The sequence below is a fragment of the Sinohyriopsis cumingii genome, chromosome 1 (genome assembly GCF_028554795.1).
Source record: "Sinohyriopsis cumingii isolate HCF-2022 chromosome 1, ASM2855479v2, whole genome shotgun sequence".
NCBI classification, from domain to species: domain Eukaryota; kingdom Metazoa; phylum Mollusca; class Bivalvia; order Unionida; family Unionidae; genus Sinohyriopsis; species Sinohyriopsis cumingii.
Window position 1 is genome coordinate 57,560,816 of NC_142961.1, and position 25,968 is coordinate 57,586,783.

General features: G+C 34.7%; 1 protein-coding gene across 6 annotated transcripts in view; it reads left to right on the forward strand.

Moving 5' to 3' along the window:
• The window catches only part of LOC149806924 (uncharacterized), a 174,502-nt gene that overhangs the window by 122,448 nt on the left and 26,086 nt on the right, over positions 1-25,968 (forward strand). For all 6 annotated transcript variants that reach the window (XM_089959761.1, XM_089959754.1, XM_089959737.1 and 3 more), the window contains 3 exons: positions 2,569-2,664; positions 14,378-14,497; positions 19,034-19,074. In XM_089959761.1, coding sequence (XP_089815887.1) covers positions 2,569-2,664; positions 14,378-14,497; positions 19,034-19,074 — 257 coding nt within the window. The remainder of the gene's footprint in view (positions 1-2,568; positions 2,665-14,377; positions 14,498-19,033; positions 19,075-25,968) is intronic.

Here is a 25,968-nt window from a genome sequence, read left to right on the forward strand (position 1 = left end):
TATAAAATGGGTTGTGATGACGATTTTTATTATGGTCAGGTTTGTTATATGGTAGTTTATTAAAGCTTAAATTTGTTATAGGAAGGTGTATTAAAGGAAGGGTTGTAATATCAAGGTTGATTATAGTAAAGATTTTTATAGGACATTTGTTATAGCAAGGGATTCGTGTACTGCATAATCACTTTTTTTTCAAGAGTATCAATTTGACAGTTTTGAATAAGATGATATTTTGTTGACATCAAAATTCATGAATAAGGGTCTATTCTATAACACCTCTCTGGTGGCCTAGTGGTTAGAGTGTCCACCAAGGATGTGGGAGATCATGGGTTCAATCCCCAGCCAAGTCATACCAAAGACTTACAAAAATGGTACTAACAGCTGCCTGGCTTGGTGCTCAGCATTAAGAGGTTAGTGTTAGGACTGGTCAGCCTGGTGTCAGGATAAGGTGACTGGGTGGGACATCATACTACATGTCTGCGGCATGATGCCCCAGTGCTAGACATCACTATAAACTGCCACACTGCAGACATTGTAGCGATATGACTGAAAAATTGTTAAAGCTATGTTAAAAATCCAAAACAAACACACACACTATCCTATAACTCATAATTTAGGATGGCACTCATCTGTTATTTCTTTAAAAAAAGGTTGGATTTTTTTGTTGTGTATAATTAAGAATTTAATAAATAAAATGTGTACAAGCTCTGCTCATTCATCTGAATTTTGGTGTCATTTGTTAGAAATTAGCAAGAACCCCCTAACCATACATCCTTGATTAGACTATTGAGAATTGGGGAAATGGTCTTATTACTTTCTCAGCAGTGATTCTTTTGGTCTTTAAATTCATGGTTTGTTGGTGGTACAAAATCTGTCGACATAGGTACCCCAGAAAATATAGGGAATTCACTGTATTTTTATGTATATGTAATGTTGTATAATTTGATCTACTATATGCACTTACATAAGGTAATGATCAGTGGCAAACTAGACAAAGCTAGATCTGCCATTGCATAATGTTCCAGCAGATATGGATCTATGCAGTTTATTCGGAGTAGCCATTGTTGACCTTGATTTGCCATTGCATTTTGTGCTGGCAGATCAGTTCTATGTAGTTTGCAGTTGGACTTGACTTACAGATGAGTATGGACAGTACACAACAGACAATAAGCATCAAAAATGGAATTTGATTGGGTTGGTTTTTATGTGCACAATGTCTTGGACTTTGGAACACAGAGACTACTCCTACCCCATTCCAGTCACCAATGAGGAGGAGACAAATGTAAAATACTTTAGTGAAAGCTTAACTGTGTAGTAATATTCATATTTGGCAATGTTTTTAACTTTTCAATTACATGCACACAAAATAGAGAAAGCTAACCCGAATCTTTTGCTCTTACACTGAGGACTTCATCAGCAGACTCATTTAATCTCTACATATCTGGGACATTCTGTCAATTCCTCAGTGTAAGGATAAAAGATTCAGGTTAGCTTTCTCGGTTTTTGTGTATGTAGTTGAAAAGTTACAAACAGTGTCAAAAGAAATGTAAAGATATTATACTTATGTATATTTGAATGTAGAAAAAGTTTAATGGTCAACTCTGGTTTCATTCTTACATACTTTACAGTTTTATCAATTGTAAATTTATCTTTCATTAAAACTTGGATTTATAGTATACAGTTCTAAGTTTTAAAAAAATTTAGCTAGCATATTTCTAATTGATAACTCTTAGTATATTTTCTCCCCCTCATACTCACACATCTTCACATGATCCTGGACCAAACAGTTGCAAAATGTTAAAATTTTTATTTCAACTTGGCCATATTTTGCTGAAAATACCAGGTACCACCTTGTGCAAAAATTATTCACCAGAAAAAATTACTCTAAACGTTTTTTTGCAAGGCAAAATTAATCGAAATGTTTATTTACAGGGCAAAATTATTCTAAATGTTTATTCCTTAGGTAAAAATTTTTTAAATGTTTATTCACCAGGCAAAAATAATTTATGTTTATTCACCAGGTAAAATTACTCTAAATGTTTGTTCACCAGGCAAAATTACTCTAAATGTTCATTCATCACGCAAAATTGCTCTAAACATTTTTTCACCAGGCAAAATTACTCTAAATTTTTATTCACCAAGTAGAATTACTCTTGATGTTTATTCAGCAGGTAACAGTACTCTAAATGTTTATCCACCAGGTAAAATTATTCTCAGTGTTTATTCACTAGGCAGAATTGATCTAAATATTTATTTACTAAGTAAAAGTACTCCAAATATTATTACTCACCAGATAAAAGTACTCAAAATGTTTATTCACTGGGCAAAAGTACTCAAAAAGTTTATTCACTGGGCAAAAGTACTCAAAATGTTTATTCACCAGTCAAAAGTACTCTTAGTTTAACTACCAACTCCACATTATGTTCTATTAACCATTAATCAAATAAAATAAATGGACTACAATTTGTTTTGACCAAGAGTCATAATGGATTTTATTTATTCCTCATTAACAATTTTGTTTTGTCATTAACAAGTATTTAATTCATGTATTTTTATTCTGTCAAACTTCAGAGCTTGATCTGAAGGAATGTAATAACAATAGCAATGTTGACAACTATGATGTGGCAGAGAAGCTACTTAACAAATCATGTGACTCCGGTATAAAATGTAAGTAGGCTTTACATGACCATATTTTCCTTGAAAAATGAAAAGGAGAATTAACCCTAATATATTATTCTGTGTGTTGACAGAAAGAGTGTTGTTGTATACTTTATTGCAATTTATGTTAATATTTACATGTATCATGTAATTTCATTGGTCAAAATGACATCATGTAACTACAGTAACAGTTGTTAAAACTACTTTTTAGTGCTAATTTTAACTCATGTGACCAACCAATCAAATCAGCACTAAGAAATGTTTGATTGGTATGAAACTTGTTGATAGTAGAAGATAAAAGCTTCAAATTAGTTGGGTTTTTTTTCTTCCCATTTGTGTATAAAATCCCTTTAAATAAATAGAAAACTGGAAGCAGAATACACTATAAATGTTATATTTCATTAAATTCAGTGAAAAATACCAAAGAACTTGTCCCAGGTACCAGACTATGACTCTGCTGAAAATACTAATCTTTGGATCTTAGCTCTAATGTTCCCACCCTTAGTATAACTTGGAACTTGTAGAGACTTGGATATTAGTATATTGTTATCCTGGCTCAGTTTATTGACTCCAGTGTGGAATGACAGAGAAAATCTCAAAACAGATCTGGAACACTCTGTCTCATCCACTCTCCCCGTACAAAATTTTCCACATGGAATGGATATGGAATCCATACGTACTTTTACAGAAATATCCATATGGACATTTCTATTCTATAGTTAAAGCACTCTTATGGATTTCAGTGTATCCATATGGAAATGTTATGGACTCCGTACGTACTCTGTATGGAAAATCTCATGGAAAATGCTAATTAGTCCATGAGATCTGTAGGTTGTCCATATGGAATAAAATTAAAATTCCATATGGAATTTGGCAATAATCCATATGGAATTTGTGAATAATCCATATGGAATTTGGCAATACTCCATATGGAATTTGTGAATAGTCCATATGGAGTTGGCAAATATACCATATGGAATTTGTAAATAGTTCATATGGAATTTGGTAATAGTTCATCTCGTACAAAAATTTCCAGGCGTACTTAAGGCGGATTTCAGACAGGTTTTTTTAAGTACTTTCTGTCTAAACCATAAAAAAGTCTGCTTCAGATTTCTATTAAACTGCCTAATGATTCTTAGACATTATTGGGAATCAATGATGAATATTTCACCATAATTTTTAAAATGGACATAAATTTTATTTTGACAGACATTATCAAATAAGATTTAGGTTTTTCATGTCCTCATTTTCTTTCTCGCATACAAAGCCTAATCCATGATTGCATCACTTAAGTCTTTTTCATTTCACTGAAAAGTCTGGTGAGATTTCACAAATATTTGACTAAAACGTTTGTGAGATTTTACTACAATTTTGATCATTGTATAGTATTTTACTGAAGTTTCAGAAGTTTTTCATACATTTCAGAAGGTTTCAGATTAATAATGAATATGACTTAAACAGGCCTTTATTAACCAAGGTGATATTAAGTTTGCATGATTTTTTTTACAGATGTTGTAATTATGTGACATCCAAGGCAAGAGATATGGGAGTTAATAATAAAAATAAAATTAATAATAATAATGACTTTATTTAGAGAAGGTAACTTAATTGCAGAACTAATCTACCTTGAGGTCTGTCTGTTGTGTACAATATTTATAGTATATACAACATGATGTGAAGAATCTGGCTTGACACTAAATAATTAAGTGATTTTAAAAATCAAAATATCCAGCCATGAATATATGCACAGGCATCTGTGAACACTAAAACATATATAAAATATTAATCTGCATTGAAAAATTCAACTGTGAAAATAATGCAAAATTACAGAAAAGCATCCATTTGAGACATGAAAAGAAATGCTAAAAGCCTGCCATGTCACTTGTACTACAACTTGATTTTTGATTAATGTACAAACTATGATGCTGTTGTGGTCTCTTGAATTAGTCCTTGTTCAATAAGCAGCATGACAAACGTTTATCATGATAGAAGTACTCTTATTTTACATTGAATTCCAACACACCTAGAATATTTAGATAATACACACAATAATGCCTCACGATATTGAACGATGATTCTACGTGTGGGCCAAGAAAATTCCGCAAAGATATGACCATTTTTGATAGACATGGGTATTTCGCAAGAATTCCCACCAGTGATCTATACTTTGTCCTCCTTAAATTCATCCTGGAAGTTCATCAGTTTTGAGTTATATAACTTCGAAATCATCCTGGTTCAATTCCTTGTCCTATTTAGCACGTTAGCCTCTACTGTAGAGCTGTTATGGCACAAAAAGCGAAATGCTAATCCTGGCGTTCAGTTTTCATACACACCGACCAATTACACTCCCATCGACTTTGATTCAAGCTATTCTCTTTGCCGCACATTTTTCAAATGGTTATTCAAACTCGTATCCCGCTCGAATTACCATGTTTAGCATTACCGTCAGTTTCCGTTACGCAACGACTCATTGGACAAGTACAAAATTTTGACCAATCAGAAAGCTCTTTACAATGATCATCCTTTAAATAATAAACGAAACAAATACTTATTAGAAAGCCAGTTGCGGAATGAGACCGGATAGAGCATTATTTAAAAAAAGTTTTGGAGACGATATTACAAAAAGGGTCCATATCGAGGAAAATCAGATTCAGGCCAGGAGAAAAGTGAAATTCTGATTCAAAACAGAAAACAAGAAAACTTGTTTGAGGGCAGTTAAATCCAGTTTAAGTTGAAAAAAAATACAACAACAACAATAACAAAATTTGATAAAGAAATATAATACAGAAAGATGTGGAAAAAAGTTATTGTTCCCAAAATAAACAATACAATTACAGCTATCAGAAACGGAATATAAATGCTGCTGAAAATCAATCAAATTGTACAAGAAACAAAAATAAATTTTATTATATCTTATTTATATTTTTTAAACTAAAATTTCAGTGATATTGCAATCACAAAATATCACTATATTTTTTTAATTTTTGACAAACTCTCAGTGAAATTTCAATAAAAAATTCCCACTAATATTTTCAGAAATGTTGGCAGAATCAGTGAAATTTCAATCACAAAATTTCACTGATATTTTCTTAAGTTTTGGTAAAATCTCCTAAAATACCATGATTTTAGTGAAAATGGACATTTGAGTGAATGTCAAGAAATGTTCATTGATTTTGCTGAAATTTAAGTCACATTTTCACTAGGGTATGATTTTCATAGAGCATATTTTAATAGGAAGCCAAAAAAATTACTTTTCAGAATAAACATTAGATCAAGCCCAAAATCCACCTTGCACCAAAGATTCATCTATGCTTGTATTTTAATACTAAATTTCTAATCATGTTTACATTTTCCCTACTATTTTGGTCATGTCTTTGTTTTTAAACATCTGTGGAAATAAATTAAAGAAAACTGACATACATGTGTTTCTTAAAATTTATGAGTATATATCACTGGTCAACAGTGAAATCATTACTGACTTGAAAAGGCCCTAATCTGTAGTATTTTGGTGTGCCGAACACGAATATAACCGTGAAAAATTTGTATTGGCTCTCGTTTTGAAGATATTCATATACCTCATTTTCTATGTTTCACTGTGTAAATTTCTCCAGTAGGACTGCAGCAACATCCGGAATAATGATGTAACATTGCATAATACCATCATGCTCACATCATCCACAGTTGATTGCATCATTTTCTGATGCAATGCAATACTAATGCCATGCGGCTGCTGAAGTAAGTTGACGTCAGCAGTGTACTATACATGTGTAGGCCTATTATACTAATGCCAGGCGGCTGCTGAAGCTGACGTAAGCAGTGTACTATATAAAGCCCAATCAGATAGGTTCAGGATTTAAAATATTTTAGACGTTGTGCGAGACAGTTCAAGCTACTGTTACATAAAACTTATTATTTTATCCATTTACGTACAATAAAGAACAGTAATGCCTCGAAAGTGTGTTAATACCGCGGACAATTTTTGCTATATTTGTGGGGAAGTGACATTTGCCAACCAGAAGAAAAGTATCAATTCTCAAGTGAAGAAGGCATATCATCTTTACTTCGGATGCAAGGTTGGTGACCAAGACAAGCCTTGGGCTCCGCATATATGCTGTGCTACATGTACAACACAGCTTTCACAGTGGTTGAATTGCAAAAGGTCATCAATGCCGTTTGCAGTCCCAATGGTGTGGAGAGAGCCAAGCAACCACCTAAATGACACTTACTTCTGCTTGGTTCCTCCTCTTTCCGGCGGAATAACGAAGCGAAAGAAGTCGAGAATAGTCTACCCAAACATTCCGTCTGCATTGAGACCAGTTCCACATGGTGAGGGACTTCCTATTCCAGAACCTCCAGCAGAATATTCTCTTGATTCATCTGACGAAGACAAAGGTGAGTCGACCTGTTCTTCTCCTGGTCCATCAGCATGCAGTGATCCAGATTTTCACTGTGGTGCATCATCAACCCCACACAGAATAACACAGGAAGAACTAAATGACCTGATTCGTGATTTGGACTTATCAAAGAACAAGGCAGAATTGCTAGGATCAAGACTCCAACAATGGAATCTTCTAGAAGAAGATGTCACAATTACTGCATATCGAAAGCGCCACCAGCAATTGGAGCCTTTCTTCAGAAAGGAAAGTAATCTGATATTCTGTTCCGATATTGAGGGCCTCATGAATGCTTTAAAAATCACTCATGACCCACAAGAATGGAGACTATTTGTGGACTCTTCGAAACTGAGTCTCAAGGCTGTGCTTTTGCACAATGGAAACATTCTTCCATCTATTCCAGTAGCGTATGCTGTCCACATGAAAGAGACATACGATAACTTAAGGCAGCTACTGAATTCCATTGAGTATAACAAGTACAGCTGGCACCTCTGTGGTGATTTGAAGGTAGTTGCCCTTTTAATGGGACTGCAGCAAGGATATACAAAATACATGTGTTTCTTATGCGAGTGGGATAGCCGAGCAAGGGAAATGCACTACATGAGGAAGGAATGGACTCACAGGCAGAATGTAGCCATTGGAGAGAAGAATATCCAACACCCAGCTCTGGTTGAGGCTCAGAAAATCTTGCTACCACCCCTTCACATCAAACTAGGTTTGATGAAGAACTTCGTGAAAGCCATTGACCGGACTTTGCCAGCATTCTGATACCTGCATGAAAAATTCCCTCGACTCAGCGAAGCAAAGATTAAAGAGGGAGTTTTTGTGGGTCCTCAGATTCGAGAGCTTTTCAAAGATGACCGGTTCAACAACTTGCTGGAAGGTGACGCGAAACAAGCATGGAATGCTTTTCGCCTAGTTTCTACAAACTTCCTCGGAAATGTTAGGGCAGAAAACTATAAGGAACTAGTAGAAGACATGTTGATGAAGTATAAGAAACTTGGCTGCAATATGTCTCTAAAGATTCACTTCCTTCATTCCCATTTGGATTTCTTTCCTAGCAACTGTGGTATTATTAGTGATGAACACGGCGAACGTTTTCATCAAGATATCGCAACAATGGAACAAAGATACCAGGGAAAATGGTCCACTACAATGCTGGCTGACTACTGCTGGACACTCCTCAGAGATGCTCCCGAACAGCTGTACAAGAGACAGGCGAAGAAATCTAAGATGTAGTCAATGACTTGATTTTTTATAGGTAGGCTATTACAGTTGACCTTTTACTATTGGAATGCATTTCGTTATGTAAACATTAATTTCTTGCAGATTACAAAAAAACTAGAGCCAATTTTGCAATTTGACTGTCATATTCGTGTTCAGCACATAAAAATTGATAAGAATTGACTAATTTTATTTCAGTAACATGACTTTTGTAAAAATTTGTTGTCCAGTGTATTCATCCTTCCACATCAGCTACACTGACATATACAGGTACACAAACTCCCACCAATATTTCTATTTTAATCAGATAGTTTAGGTTATTAATTCTTCAAAGAGTATTTTCCATGATGCTATAATACATGAGCCTGCTTTCCATATGGAAAAAAGTGCTTATGGATTAAAGTTGCAACTTTATTCCATATGGAATTTTCACTTGCTGTGAAGTACTTATGGAATTGATATGGAATAAATTGTCTGATTCCATAAGTTTTTCAGTCCATATCTATTCCATACGGATTCCATAAGTATTCCATATGGAATCCATAAGAAATTTCTGTACGGGTCTCTTACATGGAAGAAGACAACAGAGTTACATGTACTTGGTTTTATTATACACTTGACTCTATAGAGGTGAGGTTGTATAGTAATCTTGGTGTTCATGAAACTCATTGGAATTATTAGTACTGCAGTCTTTGATGGATTGCCATAACAAATTTTAAATGTTATGGTCATCACCTGAAGATGCGCATTTTGACAAATAATTTGACTTCCACAAAATTTTATTAGAATCGTTGCGCTTTTGTCTTGTAACTTAATGTGGCGTATGCCACAGTCTAGTTTTGAACAACTAATCCGGCAGTTTTTGATGGATTGCCATGTAACTTGGAAATATTATCATCACCTTGAGATGGACATATCAACAGTAATTAATGGTTCAACACTACAAAGTACCTTGATAGTATACTAATGTATCCAGGCAGTATACTAATGTACACTGGCAGTATTCTAATGCACTCAGGAAGTATACTAATGTACACTGGCAGTGTACTAATGCACTCAGGCAGTATACTAATGTACACTGGCAGTGTACTAATGCACTCAGGAAGTATACTAATGTACACTGGCAGTGTACTAATGCACTCAGGCAGTATACTAATGTACCTAGGCAGCATAAATATGTACACTAGCATTGTAATAAAACACCCAGGCAGTATACAAATGTACACTTCCATTTAATGTGCACTGGCACTTTACTAATGAACCAATGCAGTATACTTGTGTACAAAAGCAATAAATTAATACACCCAGGCAGTATACTAATGTACACTGGCAATATAAGAATGCAGCAGGCGGTATACTAATGTACACTGACATTATAATGTACATTGGCAGTGTAAACATGTACACTGGCAGAATACTTATGCACTCAGGCAGTTTACTAATATACACTGGCAGTATACAAAAATATCCAGACAGTACACTAATGTACACTAGCAGCATACTAATGTACCCAGGTAGTATACAAGTGTGCTCTAGCAATATAGTAATACATCCAGGCTGTGTACCAATGTAAATAGGTAGTATACTAATGTACCCAGGCAGTATACAAGTGTACACTGTCAATATATTAATACACCCAGGCAGTATACTACTGTACACTGGCAATATTGTAATGCACCAGACAGTATACTCATGTATACTGCTGGCAGTATACTAATGTACATTGGCAGTATACAAATTTACACTGGCAGCATACTAATGTACCCAGGTAGTATACAAGTGTGCACTAGCAATATAAAAATACACCCAGTTAGTACACTAATGTACACTGGCAGTATACTAATGTATACTGGCAGTATACTAATGTATACTGGCAGTATACAGCTGTACACTAGTAATATAATAATACACCCAGGTGGTATACTAATGTACACTGGCAGTATAAGAATGCACCCAGGCAGTATACTAATGTACACTGGCAGTTTACTGATGTACAATGGCAGTATACTAATGCACAGTAGCAATATAATAATACACCCAGGCAGTATACTAATGTACACTGGCAGTTTAATGATGTACACTGGCAGTATACTAATGTACAGTAGCAATATAATAATACACCCAGGCAGTATACTAATGTATGCTGGCAGTATAAGAATGCACACAGGCAGTATATCAATGTTCACTGACATTATAATGTGCACTGGCAGTATGTTAAAGTACCCATGCAGTATACCAATATACACTGGCAGTATACTAATGAACAATGGCAGCATAATAATGTAGCCATGAAGTATACTAATGTACCGAGGCAGCATACAATGTACCCATGTAGTATTTATAGGTTACTGCATTTGTATGGGAAAATAGGAACGAGTTTTCGGAATGAATACTGCACGAACTTGTGAGTGCAGTATATCCTTCCGACAAAACGAGTTCCTATCTTCCCATACAAATGCAGTAACCTTTTTATTATATGCTCATTTTTTTATTCAACCTAAGGTTAAATTATATAAACAAAATACACTACAAGAAACAACGTAAATGAATGAATACCGTATTCCAAATTAAATACACAAGCGCAGATTTGACATTACAAAATGACATCATTATTAATGCGCACATAGCTCCGCCCAGATAAATTTGAACTTAGTCACGCGGTCAACATAACTTTCGAAAGAAAATGGCGTGTTTAGTTAAAATTGAAATTTGCAGTCATATTGTGAATGAATGCGCATTGCAGCAACTTTTCCATTTGATCTGGAGTGAATGTATTTTTGGTATTTTGTTTCGATTCGATGAAAGTTTGTGATTTTGGACTGGATTCGTCTGTGCAAATTTTACATGAAATTCATCGGATTGAAGTGGCGCGGGAGAAGCATATTTACGTCTGCAAATGTGTTTCTGTTTCTGTCATTGAATGTTTGAAATCATAACGTGGGAAAATATGAAGTCTTTCAATTGCAATTTTCAAAAGAACGCTATGGAATTTAATGTGTATTTCATTTTGAGTGCAGTAAGGAGGATGCAGTTGCACTTATAGAAATTACAGCACACTTTTGAAATGTGTAATCGAGATTGAAAACCTATGACGTGGCTCGTGTAATTCTGATTTGCAGAATTAAGAAAAAACATTTTGAGGAAATTCAGGATGTAAAACTGTAAGTATATTTTATTTTGCCATTCTTATCACCAGATAAAGAATACAGTATATTCCTTGTCAGTTGTATGTTATTTGTAAGGACATGATCATCCGTCTTTTATATAATGTAGCTAACCTAAATCCGTAACATTGTATCAACGCAGAATGTGCCAAAACAGCAGGGTTTTTTGTGTGTGTACAGTCTACGAAACATGTTTTAGTTCATTCAGAAACAAATTTAAATAACCACAACGTAAAGAGCCTCTTACGCGAGTGTATATGATTTGTTTACAAATCAAAAGTGCTGGTGTCTGCGTGTTTGCTTGTTTACAAATAGAAAGTAGTTCCTTTATTCACGTGAATGCTATATGTGTATTGTCGCATGCATTCAGTATCGGGGAATACTGAACAATTCCGACAATGTAAAGTTAACGGGGGAAAAAATGAGCATATAATAAAATAATGTACCCAAGCAGTATACCAATATACACTGGCAGTTTAATAATGTACAATGGCAGCATAATAATGTACCCATGCAGTATACCAATATACACTGGCAGTATACTAATGAACAATGGCAGCATAATAATGTAGCCATGCAGTATACTAATGTACCGAGGCAGCATACAATGTACCCATGTAGTATAATAATGTACCCAAGCAGTATACCAATATACACTGGCAGCTTAATAATGCACTTATGCAGTATACTAATGTACCCAGTATGTATACTTATGTATCTGGGCAGCATAAAGCACTATACTTTTATGCCTGCAGTTAAGAACTGTGTAAAGAGGATAACTCTAATTGTCTTAAGCTACATACATTCAAATTTTTTGACAGTTGAACTATTACAAATGAGGGATTCAGAAAATAAGCAGCTAGTGCCATAGTTAATTAAGTTAATTAAGGTATTTCACTTAAAATATTTATTGTCAGTTGAAGATCACATATAATTTAATTAGTTCCATTTTTATTGTCATAAATCATCAGTTTCAATATGGCATTATTGTATGTAATAATAAAGTTACAAAGAGAAAAATCATGTGTGATATTAAATAGTGTGAGGTAAAATCACGGATTTATTTGCAATTTTTTTGTTTGTGCCTACAAGCAGCTTTCAGATTACATGCATTTGGTGTAAGTACAATGGTCCACATTTATAAGACCATCCTTTTTGCAGTATAAGGTGGTCTTGTAGCCACTCATGAGGGGGTCAGAATGGTTTATACATCTGTATTTATTATCTTGGTGTCAGGCAAGTTGACCTTATAAAAGGGTTGGCATTGCAAGAGGGGAACACTGAATATGCAACTCATAGTAACTATGCATTTTGAATCAGTGCATACATGGATGAATTGTGAGAACATTTTTCACATTAAATGATTCACATTGCAAAGAATATTTTGCCAGACCTCCCAGACTATTGCTTGAATATTCTATGTTCATATTTTTCCTAATGAAACCTTGCAGTAAAGTGAACAAGATAATGTACTAAACACAATGAACAAAGTAGTGCACTAAAATAAACTAGCTAGTACACTAAAGTGGACAGTGTACTGCACTAAAGTGAACAATGTAGTACACTGTCAACTTTACTGTGCTACATTGTCCACTTACTGTGCTACATTGTCCACTTACTGTGCTACATTGTCCACTTACTGCGCTACATTGTCCACTTACTGCAATATAGACAGTGTAGTGCACTAAAGTTGACAGTGTACTGCTGTAAAGTGGACAATATAGTGCACTAAAGTGCACAGTGCAGTGCACAGTGATAAAGAAGGGTACATTAGAAAGAACTTTGCTGTACACTTGAAATATCTTGATATTTATTGGATGAGGTAGTGTATAACTTAGGGAATTGTTTCTATTCTCCAAATAAATGAATGGGCACACATTGGCAGATCCTTTCACCTGACTTAAATACTGAATTGTTATTTCAGTCTTTGTCAGATTTCAAAGAAATACTTAATATGATTAGAATTTCCTCATCCTTCCAAGTTTTACCTTAAACTTTTATTTTATTTTCTGTTTTGCTTATCTTCTGAAAGTGGCTGTGATGAAATGTGCATGCACTGATTTACTCTGGTAACTTTGTTGATGTTGTTATTGCAGTGATGATGATGATGATGATTATTGGTAATAGTGCAGATGTTTTAGTTAGAAGAATTTCAAGAAAGCAAATGTGATTTGAGGCATTCATTGCTTTTCTTTTCTTTCTTCTGACAATGTGAATACTTGTGAGTGTTGAGGTAATTTATATACATGTCTTTTACCTGAGGTAATTTATATACATGTCTGTTACATGAGGTAATTTATATACAGGTCTATTATATGAGGTAATTTACACACATGTATCTTACCTGAGGTAATTTATATTTATGTCTGTTACCTGAGGTAATTTATATACATGTATTTTACCTGAGGTAATTTATATACGTGTCTATTACATGAGGTAATCTATATACAAGTCTACTATATGAGGTAATTTATACACATGTCTGTTACCTGAGGTAATTTATATACATATATATTACATGAAGTAATTTTTATTTAAGTCTGTTACCTGAGGTAATTTATATACATGTATTTTACCTGTCAGGCATATTCAGCAGCTAGATATGATTTTATGAGAAATATTGGCACAGAATTTTCACATTTAGTCAAATCTATTGAGTCAACAAAAGAAATGTCATCAGATAGTTGAACCAAAGAATTTTTACCCTGGTTGCTTACAAAGAGAGTTGCATTTTAGTTGAACAACTATATGTCTTGTCTGCATTCATACTCATGCATAACTGAAAGTTCCAGTCATGTTTCTTGTTGTACAATATTTCGGTGCATGAGAAAGGTTGGTGGTCATGATATGTTTTATATGCATTATTATTGATGGCAAACAGCTAGGTACTGTGTGTATAGGTAAATGGTATATTTTAATCTGTACAAATATATTTTCTAGGTTGTCACGTAAAGTATTATGGTCAGCAGTACTTCAATGTGTCTGGTAACCATCAGATAGCCAGCTTGCTTTGTGAAGACTTTGAGTCTCAAAGTCCTCCAATATTTCAATGCCAGCAAGGTACAGCTCTGTGTATCTATCAGTCATGTTATTCTATCTTTCTATCTATATCTATCTATCTATATATATATATATATATATATATATATATATATATATATATACCTACCTACTTACCTACCCACCCACATCCATCCATCCGTCTGTCTGTCTACCTACCCACCCACCCACATCCATCCATCCATTGATCGGTCTGTCTGTCTGTCTTTTCTATCTGTTTGAAGATAGAAATATTAAAGTTTTCACATTAGCAGGTTTGGCTGATTTTAGTTCTGTATTTGTCTATGTCTGACAGTGTAATTGTTTTCCGTTTAGAAAAAATGAAATTAGTAAATTACATAGACCTTTTAAGCCCATTTAGTGATCTTCCCAGAAATTGTTGATAGCATCATGGTAAGTTTATGGCAGTGTCGTACATATTTTTCAAAATGCTTGTTATCTTACAAAATAGAAGATAAAAGAAACATGTATATTCATAGCATTCTTTATTTCTAAGTTAAAACATGATTTAATGTAAAAGCTCATTAATCCTTGAATATTAATAAATGATGCAAATATCCAAGTGATATTTATTCAAAATGTCAAAGACTTCTTGTGAATTTAAGTTCATGCCTCAGCTATGAAGATTGTTGTTGTTGTTGTTGTTGTTGTAGGGTTTAACGCGATTTTTCAGCACACGATAGGCTATACATGGCGGCCAGTATTAATGGTGGAGGAAGAAACCGGGAAATCCCCGGAAAGAACCACCGACCCTCGAGAAGCTACTGTCAAGCTTTCTCACATACCCACATTGGCCGAATCTGAGACTTGAACCCACGCAGACAGAGGTGAGATGGCAGTGATCCGTAATGGTGAGCGCTTTAGACCACTCGGCCACTCGGGGCCCCCTATGAAAGATTGTAGAAATGGCTCACTTTTTGAGGTTTGTTTGCTTTGATCTGCAATTCTGACAGAAGTATAATGCATATAATTGCAGTAACATAACAATTAGAAGTATCACCTCTTAATTTATGATGAAGTACATTCCAATTGCAAAATAGTTGATTATTGTTAGAGAAATATGTCAGATATAAATTAAGGAATAATTTAACACTTTTTATTTACATGTTTTAAAAACAGGTAAAAACTGGAAGATAAAAATGTGCTCCGTATCTTATCTGGATATACAAAAAGAGAAATGCATAGGGAAGTACCCACTTAAAAGAGAAATACATAGGGAAGAACCCACTTAAAAGAGAAATACATAGGGAAGAACCCACTTAAAAGAGAAATGCATAGGGAAGAACCCACTTAAAAGAGAAATGCTTAGGGAAGAACCCACTTAAAAGAGAAATGCATAGGGAAGAACCCACTTAAAAGAGAAATGCATAGGGAAGAACCCACTTAAATGAGAAATGCATAGGGAAGAACCCACTTAAAAGAGAAATGCATAGGGAAGTGCCAACTACGTTGAGGTTTATTGATCACATTATTTTTCTCTTGCTGAGACTAGGCTATGTAAATATAAGTGCAACTCATGGCCAAGATGCAGTTTTTATTCACAAAAGTTTCTTTGTCACATATTCTGGAAAATAACAAGAATGACAACAATCACATCTTTGAATAACTACTACTACTACTACTACTACTACTACTATGATAAAACTAAAAATAATAGATTGAAATAGTGTCCTAGGAACTGTACTCGATCCACTCGACTATCTCACCTATCTTCTGTTTCTTTTGATCTTTCTTTGGTGAAATAATGGTTGTGTTATCAGAATCACCAATTTCCGATCTTTCTGAAATGGCTAACATGGGGCTAGCTGGCTACTGGTTAATACAACATTTTTTTGATGGTGTCCATTTTTTAGAATGATCCCTAAGAATTTGCTCAGCTTAAAAAAGTAATATGTGTGACATTTTGAGCTGGTAGTGGAAATGACTGAAATATAAATAATACTCACTGACTGCAAATAGACTCCATTATTGCTGGCTGATCATGTGACTATGTTGGTGCAAAGACAAAACCAGCAGAAAAGTTTGCAAAACAGCAGTTAGACAAAGGTATTTATGAAAAATAACTGCTAGGTGAATGAGTAATTATCTGTACTAATTATCTTGACTAATTACCTTGACTAATTATCTTGACTAATTAACTTAAGATGTTGCCTTAAAAGATTATTTTTTAAAGGATATTGTAAAACATTGAAGAATATTGGCTGCAGTGCATTACATGTCAGCGACTTCTAAAGTGTCATGCAGAAATGTAGCACATTGGGGTTGCTACAATAAAATGCCTAGGGGAGAACAATTAATGCACTCAGGGTAATGAAGAGGTCTGTTGATTTGGGGGTCAAATACATTAAATGGCATGGTCACAATGATTGAACAAAGAAAGAAACATTGTACAATAACATCAGTGATGCATCACATACCTGGAGCAAACTTTATTGATAGCTTGCGCATAGGGTAAGGAAGAAGCCTGTTGATTTTGGGGTTAAAAGGTCAATGTCATTTTTACTGAAGGAAGAAAAATGGTTACTGCACAATAACTTTAGTTTTGTTTCACATACAGTGACCAACATTTTTAGATAGCATGCACTTGGGATAAAAAGAAGCCTATTAATTTGGAGTTAAAAGGGCAAAGGTCATGGTCACAGTGACTGAAAGAAAAATGAGTCTTGCAGAAATAACTTTTGCTATAAAATAAGTTCTTGACCTAACATTGTCACCGGCTTGCACTGAGGGCAATAATATGGCCTAGAGATTCTGGTTCAGGGAGGTTAGTGGTCAAGTTGATGCTAAGTCTTCTAAGGAATATAAAGGTGATTACGCAACAGGTTCAGTTCAAGGTTGCATATTTTGACCAAAAATCCAGATCACTGAGTCAACCATGCAGTACTAGTGCATATACAGAGGTCTGTTAGGCATCGGGTGTGCGTATTATTTGCCTTTCACAGTACTCTTGTTGTACAGAGTTACGACCCTTGATAATTATCTCTATATCTTCACATGAGATGTTGCCTGCCATCTGCATAGTTCAGGAACGAACATATTCTGAGGCAGTTTGATAGGAACTTGAATTTTGTTTGCCTCTGATGAGTTTTGTCTTGTTTTTGGTTTTGTATCCCTATGACTTTGGTTATGTAGGATAGTGGTCACTAAGACCAACATTTGGTACATTAACACAAGCCACATTGTCTGGTAGGTTGGTATAAGTGTGATCAATAAGAGTGCTTGATTTTTCTGTTACCCTTGTAGGTTCATTTACCAGCTGGATTAGGTCTAATGATTCAATAAATTCCATCCAGTTGTTCCTTATTTGAGTATTGAGTAGGTTCTTATTTATATCGCTGAGTATATATGTTTCTTTCTCTTTTGCAAGAACATTTTCCATTTGTTTAAAAAAGTTATCATTCCTAATTGTTTTGGAGGAAGGTGGCCTATAAATGAAACCAACTAGGAATGATTTTACATTATTTTGAGAAATTTCCACCATACACTCTCAATTTCATGTGACTCCAAGTCAAGTCTCCTTTTTGCATGTACATCTTCCCTAATGTATACAACATGATCTCCCCTGCTGTCTCTCTGTCCCTGAGTAATGGTTTATTGTAGCCTTGACAGTGAAATAGATTATCATTGTGGTTAGCATTTAATTTGGTTTCAGTGAGTCCTAAAACATGTATATTATTTTCCTTGGAAGACAACATTAACATAATATGGTCTATTTTTTCCCACTGTACCTTGTACATTTAAGTGACCTATGTTTAAACCTTTTGTATTTAGTTTGTTATCAATTATATGTATGTCATCATGTAATGGGGCACTCATTGAGATTGTCTACATACTACTTTTATCATTCTGACATCCTAGTTCCATGTCTGTGAATGAATATTTGTCTCCTGAATTGATGATAGAAATGTTGCTAATAGTTTGTCTTGAAGCCATTATTGGTCATGCTTGAAAATGGCAAATCACTTCTGCATCATCATATCATATGAAAATTTGTACTTTGAGTAGGGTATATATATATATATATATATATATATATATATATATATATATATATATATATATATATATTTAGAGAGAGAGAGAGAGAGAATTCTATAAACATAAAATATAAGATGCTGTAGCATAGGATACTTGTAACATTATACATTCAGTGTTTAAAATTAATTTTTACTACCTGTTGAACTTCTTCCCAGCAGTATGTAAATAAATAAGAAAATCATTTAAAAAGTTAACTGGTTTGCTATGCTAGTTTCAGGCCTCCAGGCAGGCAGATATTTTGAACTCTGTTTATTTGAGGAATGCATGAAGGATTACAATGCTTTTGGCAGGTTTATAAATCTGATCATTAAAATTGTAAAAGTTCTCCCAAAAGTACTTCTGTTGAAATGGAACAGGTCCTAATTATGAAAGTCAGCTAATCTCCATAATAGGGGCATAAAATGTATTGTTGATGAACATGCTTTTGAAAGTGTGTATAAATGTTTCAGATCTCTGTATTGTAGAAGATTCTTAATTCTTTTTCTTATTTTTTCTTAGGCTGGGGAGGAAAGCGATGTAATGAAACAAATCAGAAAAAAGTAAGTTAAGAACACTTGGAGAGATTTTTTTTCTTTTTACTAATTCAGGAAATGGAATATGGTAATTAGCATTTTTAATGGTAAGTTAAGTTTTTTCTATGGAAAAAGTAATAAGCACAAGTATTGTTAGTTAGATTACAAAGGCCAAATTACCTTTCTTGTGCAATATTCACATGATATCTATAAAGGATCAATATTTGTAGTTTTTCAAATGTGATTCATCCTAAGTGATAACTTAGGCTTGTACATCATTTCTTTTCTGGCCTTTGCTCAGCATTTTGAATAAGAAATGTGACTCCAGACTTTGAAATCATACTTGTACTTTACAAATCCAGTCATTTGATTGGTCAGAATATTTGAAGTTCGATTGGTCAGAATAGTTTGAGCCAAGTAAAGTATTGTAACAAATGGATTTCTTTAGTAGCAGACAGAAAATCTATACATAACTGAAGCCACAAAGTTAAATTTAAATACCAGCAATAACTTACCTGTCACTGCTGCATAGCTGAAACATTTTTTGGTTGAAAAACCTGGTCTGCTCAATCTGAATACATCCTCCCAAAGAGTGGAGAATTGTCAGTAAGACATGGTCCATGTGTGTACCTCACATGTCCATGCACAGAGCAGTCATCTTTTTTGAGGACATCACGTTAACAGTTTTCTTGTTCATAATGGACGAGAGAAAAATTGTTATATATTTTAAATCATTTACTGTTTTCAGCATTTTTTTTGTATTACATTGCATCTATCTTGTCTTCTGTTTAACATGTTGGTTGTATATAACACACACTGTTAAAGAAGCAGGTACCGTCATACACAGTAAAGTTTTTTGAGACTGTCCAGCAGGTCCAGACTTGGGAAGGGGACCAGATTGTTATGCCCACCATTCTAATTATCCCAATGAATCCATATGGGATGAGGGGCCTACTTGATGTCAAGGAAGTTGTTTCTTATGTCCCCTTGGACTAGTGAACCTGGACCCAGAATAGATGTGATGATGTAGCTCATTGTTCCACCAGAAAGGCAGGTGGCATAGCATCACCAAGGAAAGACAAGCAGTCTTGTTTTCATCCTGAAAGTTCTAGAGCACATAGAATTCCTGCTCACAATGATGAACAAGTATGGGAAATGGTACAGACTGCTCCTACGTCACTTCCACCGAAGGACATAGTGATGCCCAGCCAATCTCCTGCACCAAGTATTACAGATGATGATGCATCCTGTCAGGCCCACCAGCTCCTCTCAGTTTAATGGGGAGGAGATCTGTTACTTTTACACATGGATCTGTGCCTAAAACCATCTGGTGCACATTTTTAAAAGATCTCTGGGACTCAGCCAGACCCAGATCTCCTCCACCTTCCTCATTCCTCAATGAATGTGGAGATATCAGAGAGTTTTTCATCAGATCAAGACACTGCTTGGCAGTGTAGAGGGTAATCCATTGCTCCCTCTACCATGAGACCTATGGTTTCTGCCTCGAGTTACCGGGTTCATTCCATGTGCGTCTCAAGTGGGTATTTCAGTTGGAGAGTAGGCATGCCTTCCCGCTAAAACAATTTAAGCTACTGAGTAAAACATTCAACTTCTGGTCATCATAGCTTCCCATGCTAACCTCTTCTGGACCACATCATTTAGTATGTTGAAGGAGGCCACTCTTAACCCAGCCACATTACAGGGCATTCTAGAAACTGTGGCTTAGACATGCATCCATGGGCAGTTGATATATTTAGCTTCCAGTAGAATTGTCTGTTCATGTATGCCTTCCCACCATTCTGGTTGTTACCTCATGGCACCAATCATCAAAATCTCTTGATAGGTCTATCTCATAGGAGGCATCTTCACAAAGGCTCCCTCCCCCACAACAACCCATAGATTCTCCATCTTCACTTTTGGCTCATCCTGCCCAATCTATCTGCCAGAACAAGAATTTGGGTGAGTTGTCAGTTGTATCATTCAGGCCAGGAAAACTTTGACATCAAAAATCTATGATGCCAAGTTGAGAATCTTCCGTGATTGCTGCAGTGGGAAACACATTGATCCTAGCTGCCCCGCTGAACTAATTCTGTGCCAATTTCCTTTTGTTCTTTTTTGACAACAAAAGATGTTCAATATCAACTAACAAGATCTATAGCATTGCCATTTACAACACACTTAAATTCTCTCGTGACAGAGCAATTTGTCAGATTTACACTTTGCTGATCCCGCTAAGTATTTTGCACTGCAGAGACCTGTCTCCTGCTCACTTATGCCCAGACAGAATCTAACATCTTATGGTCTCTAACCAAAACTCCCTATGAACCATTAAGTGAGACTTTGTTTCAGGACCTCACAGTCAAGACTGTGTTTTTACTTGCTTTGGCATCTGCAAATAGATGCAGCGATATTCATGCCTTGTCTGTTGACACTGGCTGTTGCCATTTCTCTCCTTTGTCAGCTGAGATTTTTAGTCAAATCATTTTAGTTACCTTCAGTATAAAGATAGGATATTATGCTAAGTCAGGGCACTGCATTTCTATCTAAATACCTACAAGGGGAAAAGGAAAGCTATAAAACATATTTTCCTTCCTCTTTAGGGTTCCCTTGATATTTAAACTACACAATATCTCATTTTGGAATGTCACCACAGTCAAAAGAGCATATCAGTCCTTTACTGATAAAAAACTTTCTTTTACGGAACTAAAAGCACGTGAAGTGAAAGCTGTGCCCGCCACATGGGCCTGTATAAACCATTCTTCCTTGGAGAGTGTCATGAGAGCTGCAATTTGGCTATCCCCATGGTCCCTTCCTGCCTCTGTGTGTTAGCACAACAGAGCCCAGGCATTTTATCGCTGGGACCCATGGTTACATCACAGTATGTGGTCCAGAGGAACATCACTATTCAGTAAGGGAATATCTTCCTCTTATGGTGAGTATATTCCATTTTATACTCTGCTTTTGATCAGTTTAACACATCAGCGCACCCATCTGACAAATTCAGCTGCACTACAGCAACAGCTAGGTTATTGTTGCTATTTGAATGTGTTGTTTTTTTTGAGAAAAATAATGTTAATTATGCCATGTGCACCTGTTGGTATTGCTGAATGCCATCATCCCATCCCACCCCACTCCCATGTCCTGGCTTAATTGTCATCCATCCAAAAGACAACTGTTCTGCAAGCATCATAAATGAGTAGACCAGTCTTATTGATAATTCTTCACGCTGTGTGAGGATGTGTTCACATTGAAATGGACAAGATTTTTTAAACATGAAAACGTAAAACGTTGCAGCAGGTGTGTATTGCATAATTAAAATTAGTTTTATCCTCCCCCTCCAATAAAAATTACATATATAATGCTGATATTATGTTAATAAATGATAATATTATTTGGTCATGTATAATGCTGATATTATGTTCATAAATGATAATTGTTTTCAATTAAATCTGCTAATGTCTTTCTTTTGAATGATGATACTTAGGCATTGCTTCAAAAGATGGCAGGGGCCCCAAGTGGCCGAGTGGTCTAAAGCGCTCTATGTTATAGATCACTGCCATCTCACCTCTGTCTGCATGGGTTCTAGTTTCGGATTTGGCTAATGTGGGTATGTGAGAAAGCTTGGCAGTAGCTTCTCGTGGGTCGGTGTTTCTTTCCGGGGTTTTCCAGGGTTCTTCCTCCACCAATAATGCTGGCCGCCATGTATAGCCTATCATGTGCTGAAAAATGGCGTTAAACCCTACAACAACAACATCAAAAGATGGCATCAACAGAAATTACATTTATGAGACAGAGAACCTACAAAAAAAATGAATTAAGATCGTGTGTCAAGTCCTCCCATACGAAATTTTCCACATGGAATGGATATGGAATCCATACATACTTTTACAGAAATATCCATATGGACATTTCTGTTCTATAGTTAAAGCACTCTTATGGATTTCAGTGTATCCCTATGGAAATGTTATGGACTCCGTACGTACTCCGTATGGAAAATCTCATGGAATATGCTAATTAGTCCATGAGATCTGTAGGTTGTCCATATGGAATAAAATTAAAATTCCATATGGAATTTGGCAATAATCCATATGGAATTTGTGAATAATCCATATGGAATTTGGCAATATGCCATATGGAATTTGTGAATAGTCCATATGGAGTTGGCAAATATACCATATGGAATTTGTAAATGGTTCATATGGAATTTGGTAATAGTTCATCCTGTACAAAAATTTCCAGGCATACTTAAGGCGGATTTCAGACGGGTTTTTTAAGCACTTTCTGTCTAAACCATAAACAAATCTGCTTCTGATTTCTATTAAACTGCCTAATGATTCTTAGACATTATTGGGAATCAATGATGAATATTCACCATAATTATTAAAATGGATATAAATTTTATTTTGATAGACATTATCAAATAAGATTTAGGTTTTTCTTGTCATCATTTTCTTTCTCACATACAAAGCCTAATCCTAGATGGCATCACTTAAGTCTTTTTCATTTCACTGAAAAGTCTGGTGAGATTTCACAAATATTTGACTAAAACTTTTGTGAGATTTCACTACAATTTTGATCATTATATAGTATTTTACTGAAGTTTCAGAAGTTTTTCAGACATTTCAGAAGGTTTCAGATTAATAATGAATATGATTTAAACAGGACTTTATTAACCAAGTGGATATTAAGTTTGCATGATTTTTTTACAGATGTTGTAATTATATGACATCCAAGGCAAGAGATATGGGAGTTAATAATAATAATAAAATTAATAATAATAATGACTTTATTTAGAGATGGTAACTTAATTACAGAACTAATCTACCTTGAGGACTTCTATCTGTTATGTACAATATTTATAGTATATACAACATGATGTGAAGAATCTGGCTTGACACTAAATAATTTAAGTGATTTTAAAAATCAAAATATCAAGCCTGGAATATATGCACAGGCATCTGTGAACACATAAACATATATAAAATATTAATATGCATTGAAAAATTCAACTGTGAAAATAAAGCAAAATTACAGAAAAGTATCCATTTGAGACATGAAAAGAAATGCTAAATGCCTGCCATGTCACTTGTACTGCAACTTGACTTTTGATTAATGTACAAACTATGATGCTGTTGTGGTCTCTTGAAGTAGTCCTTTTTCCATAAGCAGCCGTGACAAACGTTTATCATGACAGAAATACTCTTATTTTACACTGAATTCCAACACACCTAGAATATTTTGATAATATACACAATAATGCCTCACGATATTGAACGATGATTCTACGTGTGGGCCAAGAAAATTCCGCAAAGATATGACCATCTTTGATAGACATGGGTATTTCGCAAGAATTCCCACCAGTGATCTATACGTTGTTCTCCTTAAATTCATCCTGGAAGTTAATCAGTTTTGAGTTATATAACTTTGAAATCATCCAGGTTCAATTCCTTGTCCTATTTAACACGTTGGCCGCTACTGTAGGGCTGTTTATGGCACAAAAAGCAAAATGCTAGTCCTGGCGTTCAGTTTTCATACACACTGACCAGTTACGCTCCCATCGACTTTGATTCAAGCTATTCTCTTTGCCGCACATTTTTCAGATGGTTATTCAAACTCGTATCCCGCTCGAATCGCCATGTTTTGCATTCCCATCAGTTTCCGTTATGCAATGATTCATTGGACAAGTACAAAATTTTGACCAATCAGAAAGCTGTTTACAACAGTCATCCTTTAAATAATAAATGGAACAAATACTTATTAGAAAGCCCATTGCGGAATGGGATCGGATAGAGCATTATTTAAAAAAAAAAGTTTCGGAGACGACATTAAAAAAGGGTCCGTATCGAGGAAAATCAGATTCAGGTCAGGAGAAAAGCAAAATTCTGATTCAAAACAGAAAACAAGAAAACTTGCTTGAGGGCAGTTAAATCCAGTTTCAGTTTTAAAAAATACAACAACAGTAACAAAATTTGATAAAGAAATATAATACAGAAAGATGTGGAAAGAAGTTATTGTTCCCAAAATAAACAATACAATTACAGCTATCAGAAACAGGGAATGTAAATGCTGCTGAAAATCAATCAAATTGTACAAGAAACAAAAATAAATTTTATTATATCTTATTTATATTTTTTTTGCTAAAATGTCAGTGATATTACAACCACAAAATATCACTATATTTTTAGAATTTTTGACAAACTCTCAGTGAAACTTCAATCAAAAATTCCCACTGATATTTTCAGAAATGTTGGCAGAGTCAGTGAAATTTCAATCACAAAATTTCATTGATATTTTCTTATATTTTGATAAAATCTCCTAAAATACCATAATTTTAGTGAAAAAGGACATTTGAGTGAATGTCAAGAAATGTTCATTGATTTTGCTGAAATTTAAGTCACATTTTCACTAGGGTATGATTTTTGTAGAGCATATTTTAATAGGAAGCCAAAAAAATTACTTTTCAGAATAAACATTAGATCACCCCCAAAATCAACCTTGCACCAAAGATTCATCTATGCTTGTATTTTAATATTAATTTTCTGATCATGTTTACATTTTCCCTACTTTTTTGGTCATGTCTTTGTTTTTAAACATCTATGGAAATAAATTAAAGAAAACTGACGTACATGTGTTTCTTCAAATTTATGAGTATATTCATCCTTCCACATCAGCTATGCTGACATATACATGTACTCAAACTCCCACCAATATTTCTATTTTAATCAGATAGTTTAGGTTATTAATTCTTCAGAGAGTATTTTCCATGATGCTAGAATACATGAGCCTGCTTTCCATATGGAAAAAAGTGCTTATGGATTAAAGTTGCAACTTTATTCCATATGGAATTTTCACTTGCTGTGAAGTACTTATGGAATTGATATGGAATAAATTGTCTGATTCCATAAGTTTTTCAGTCCATAT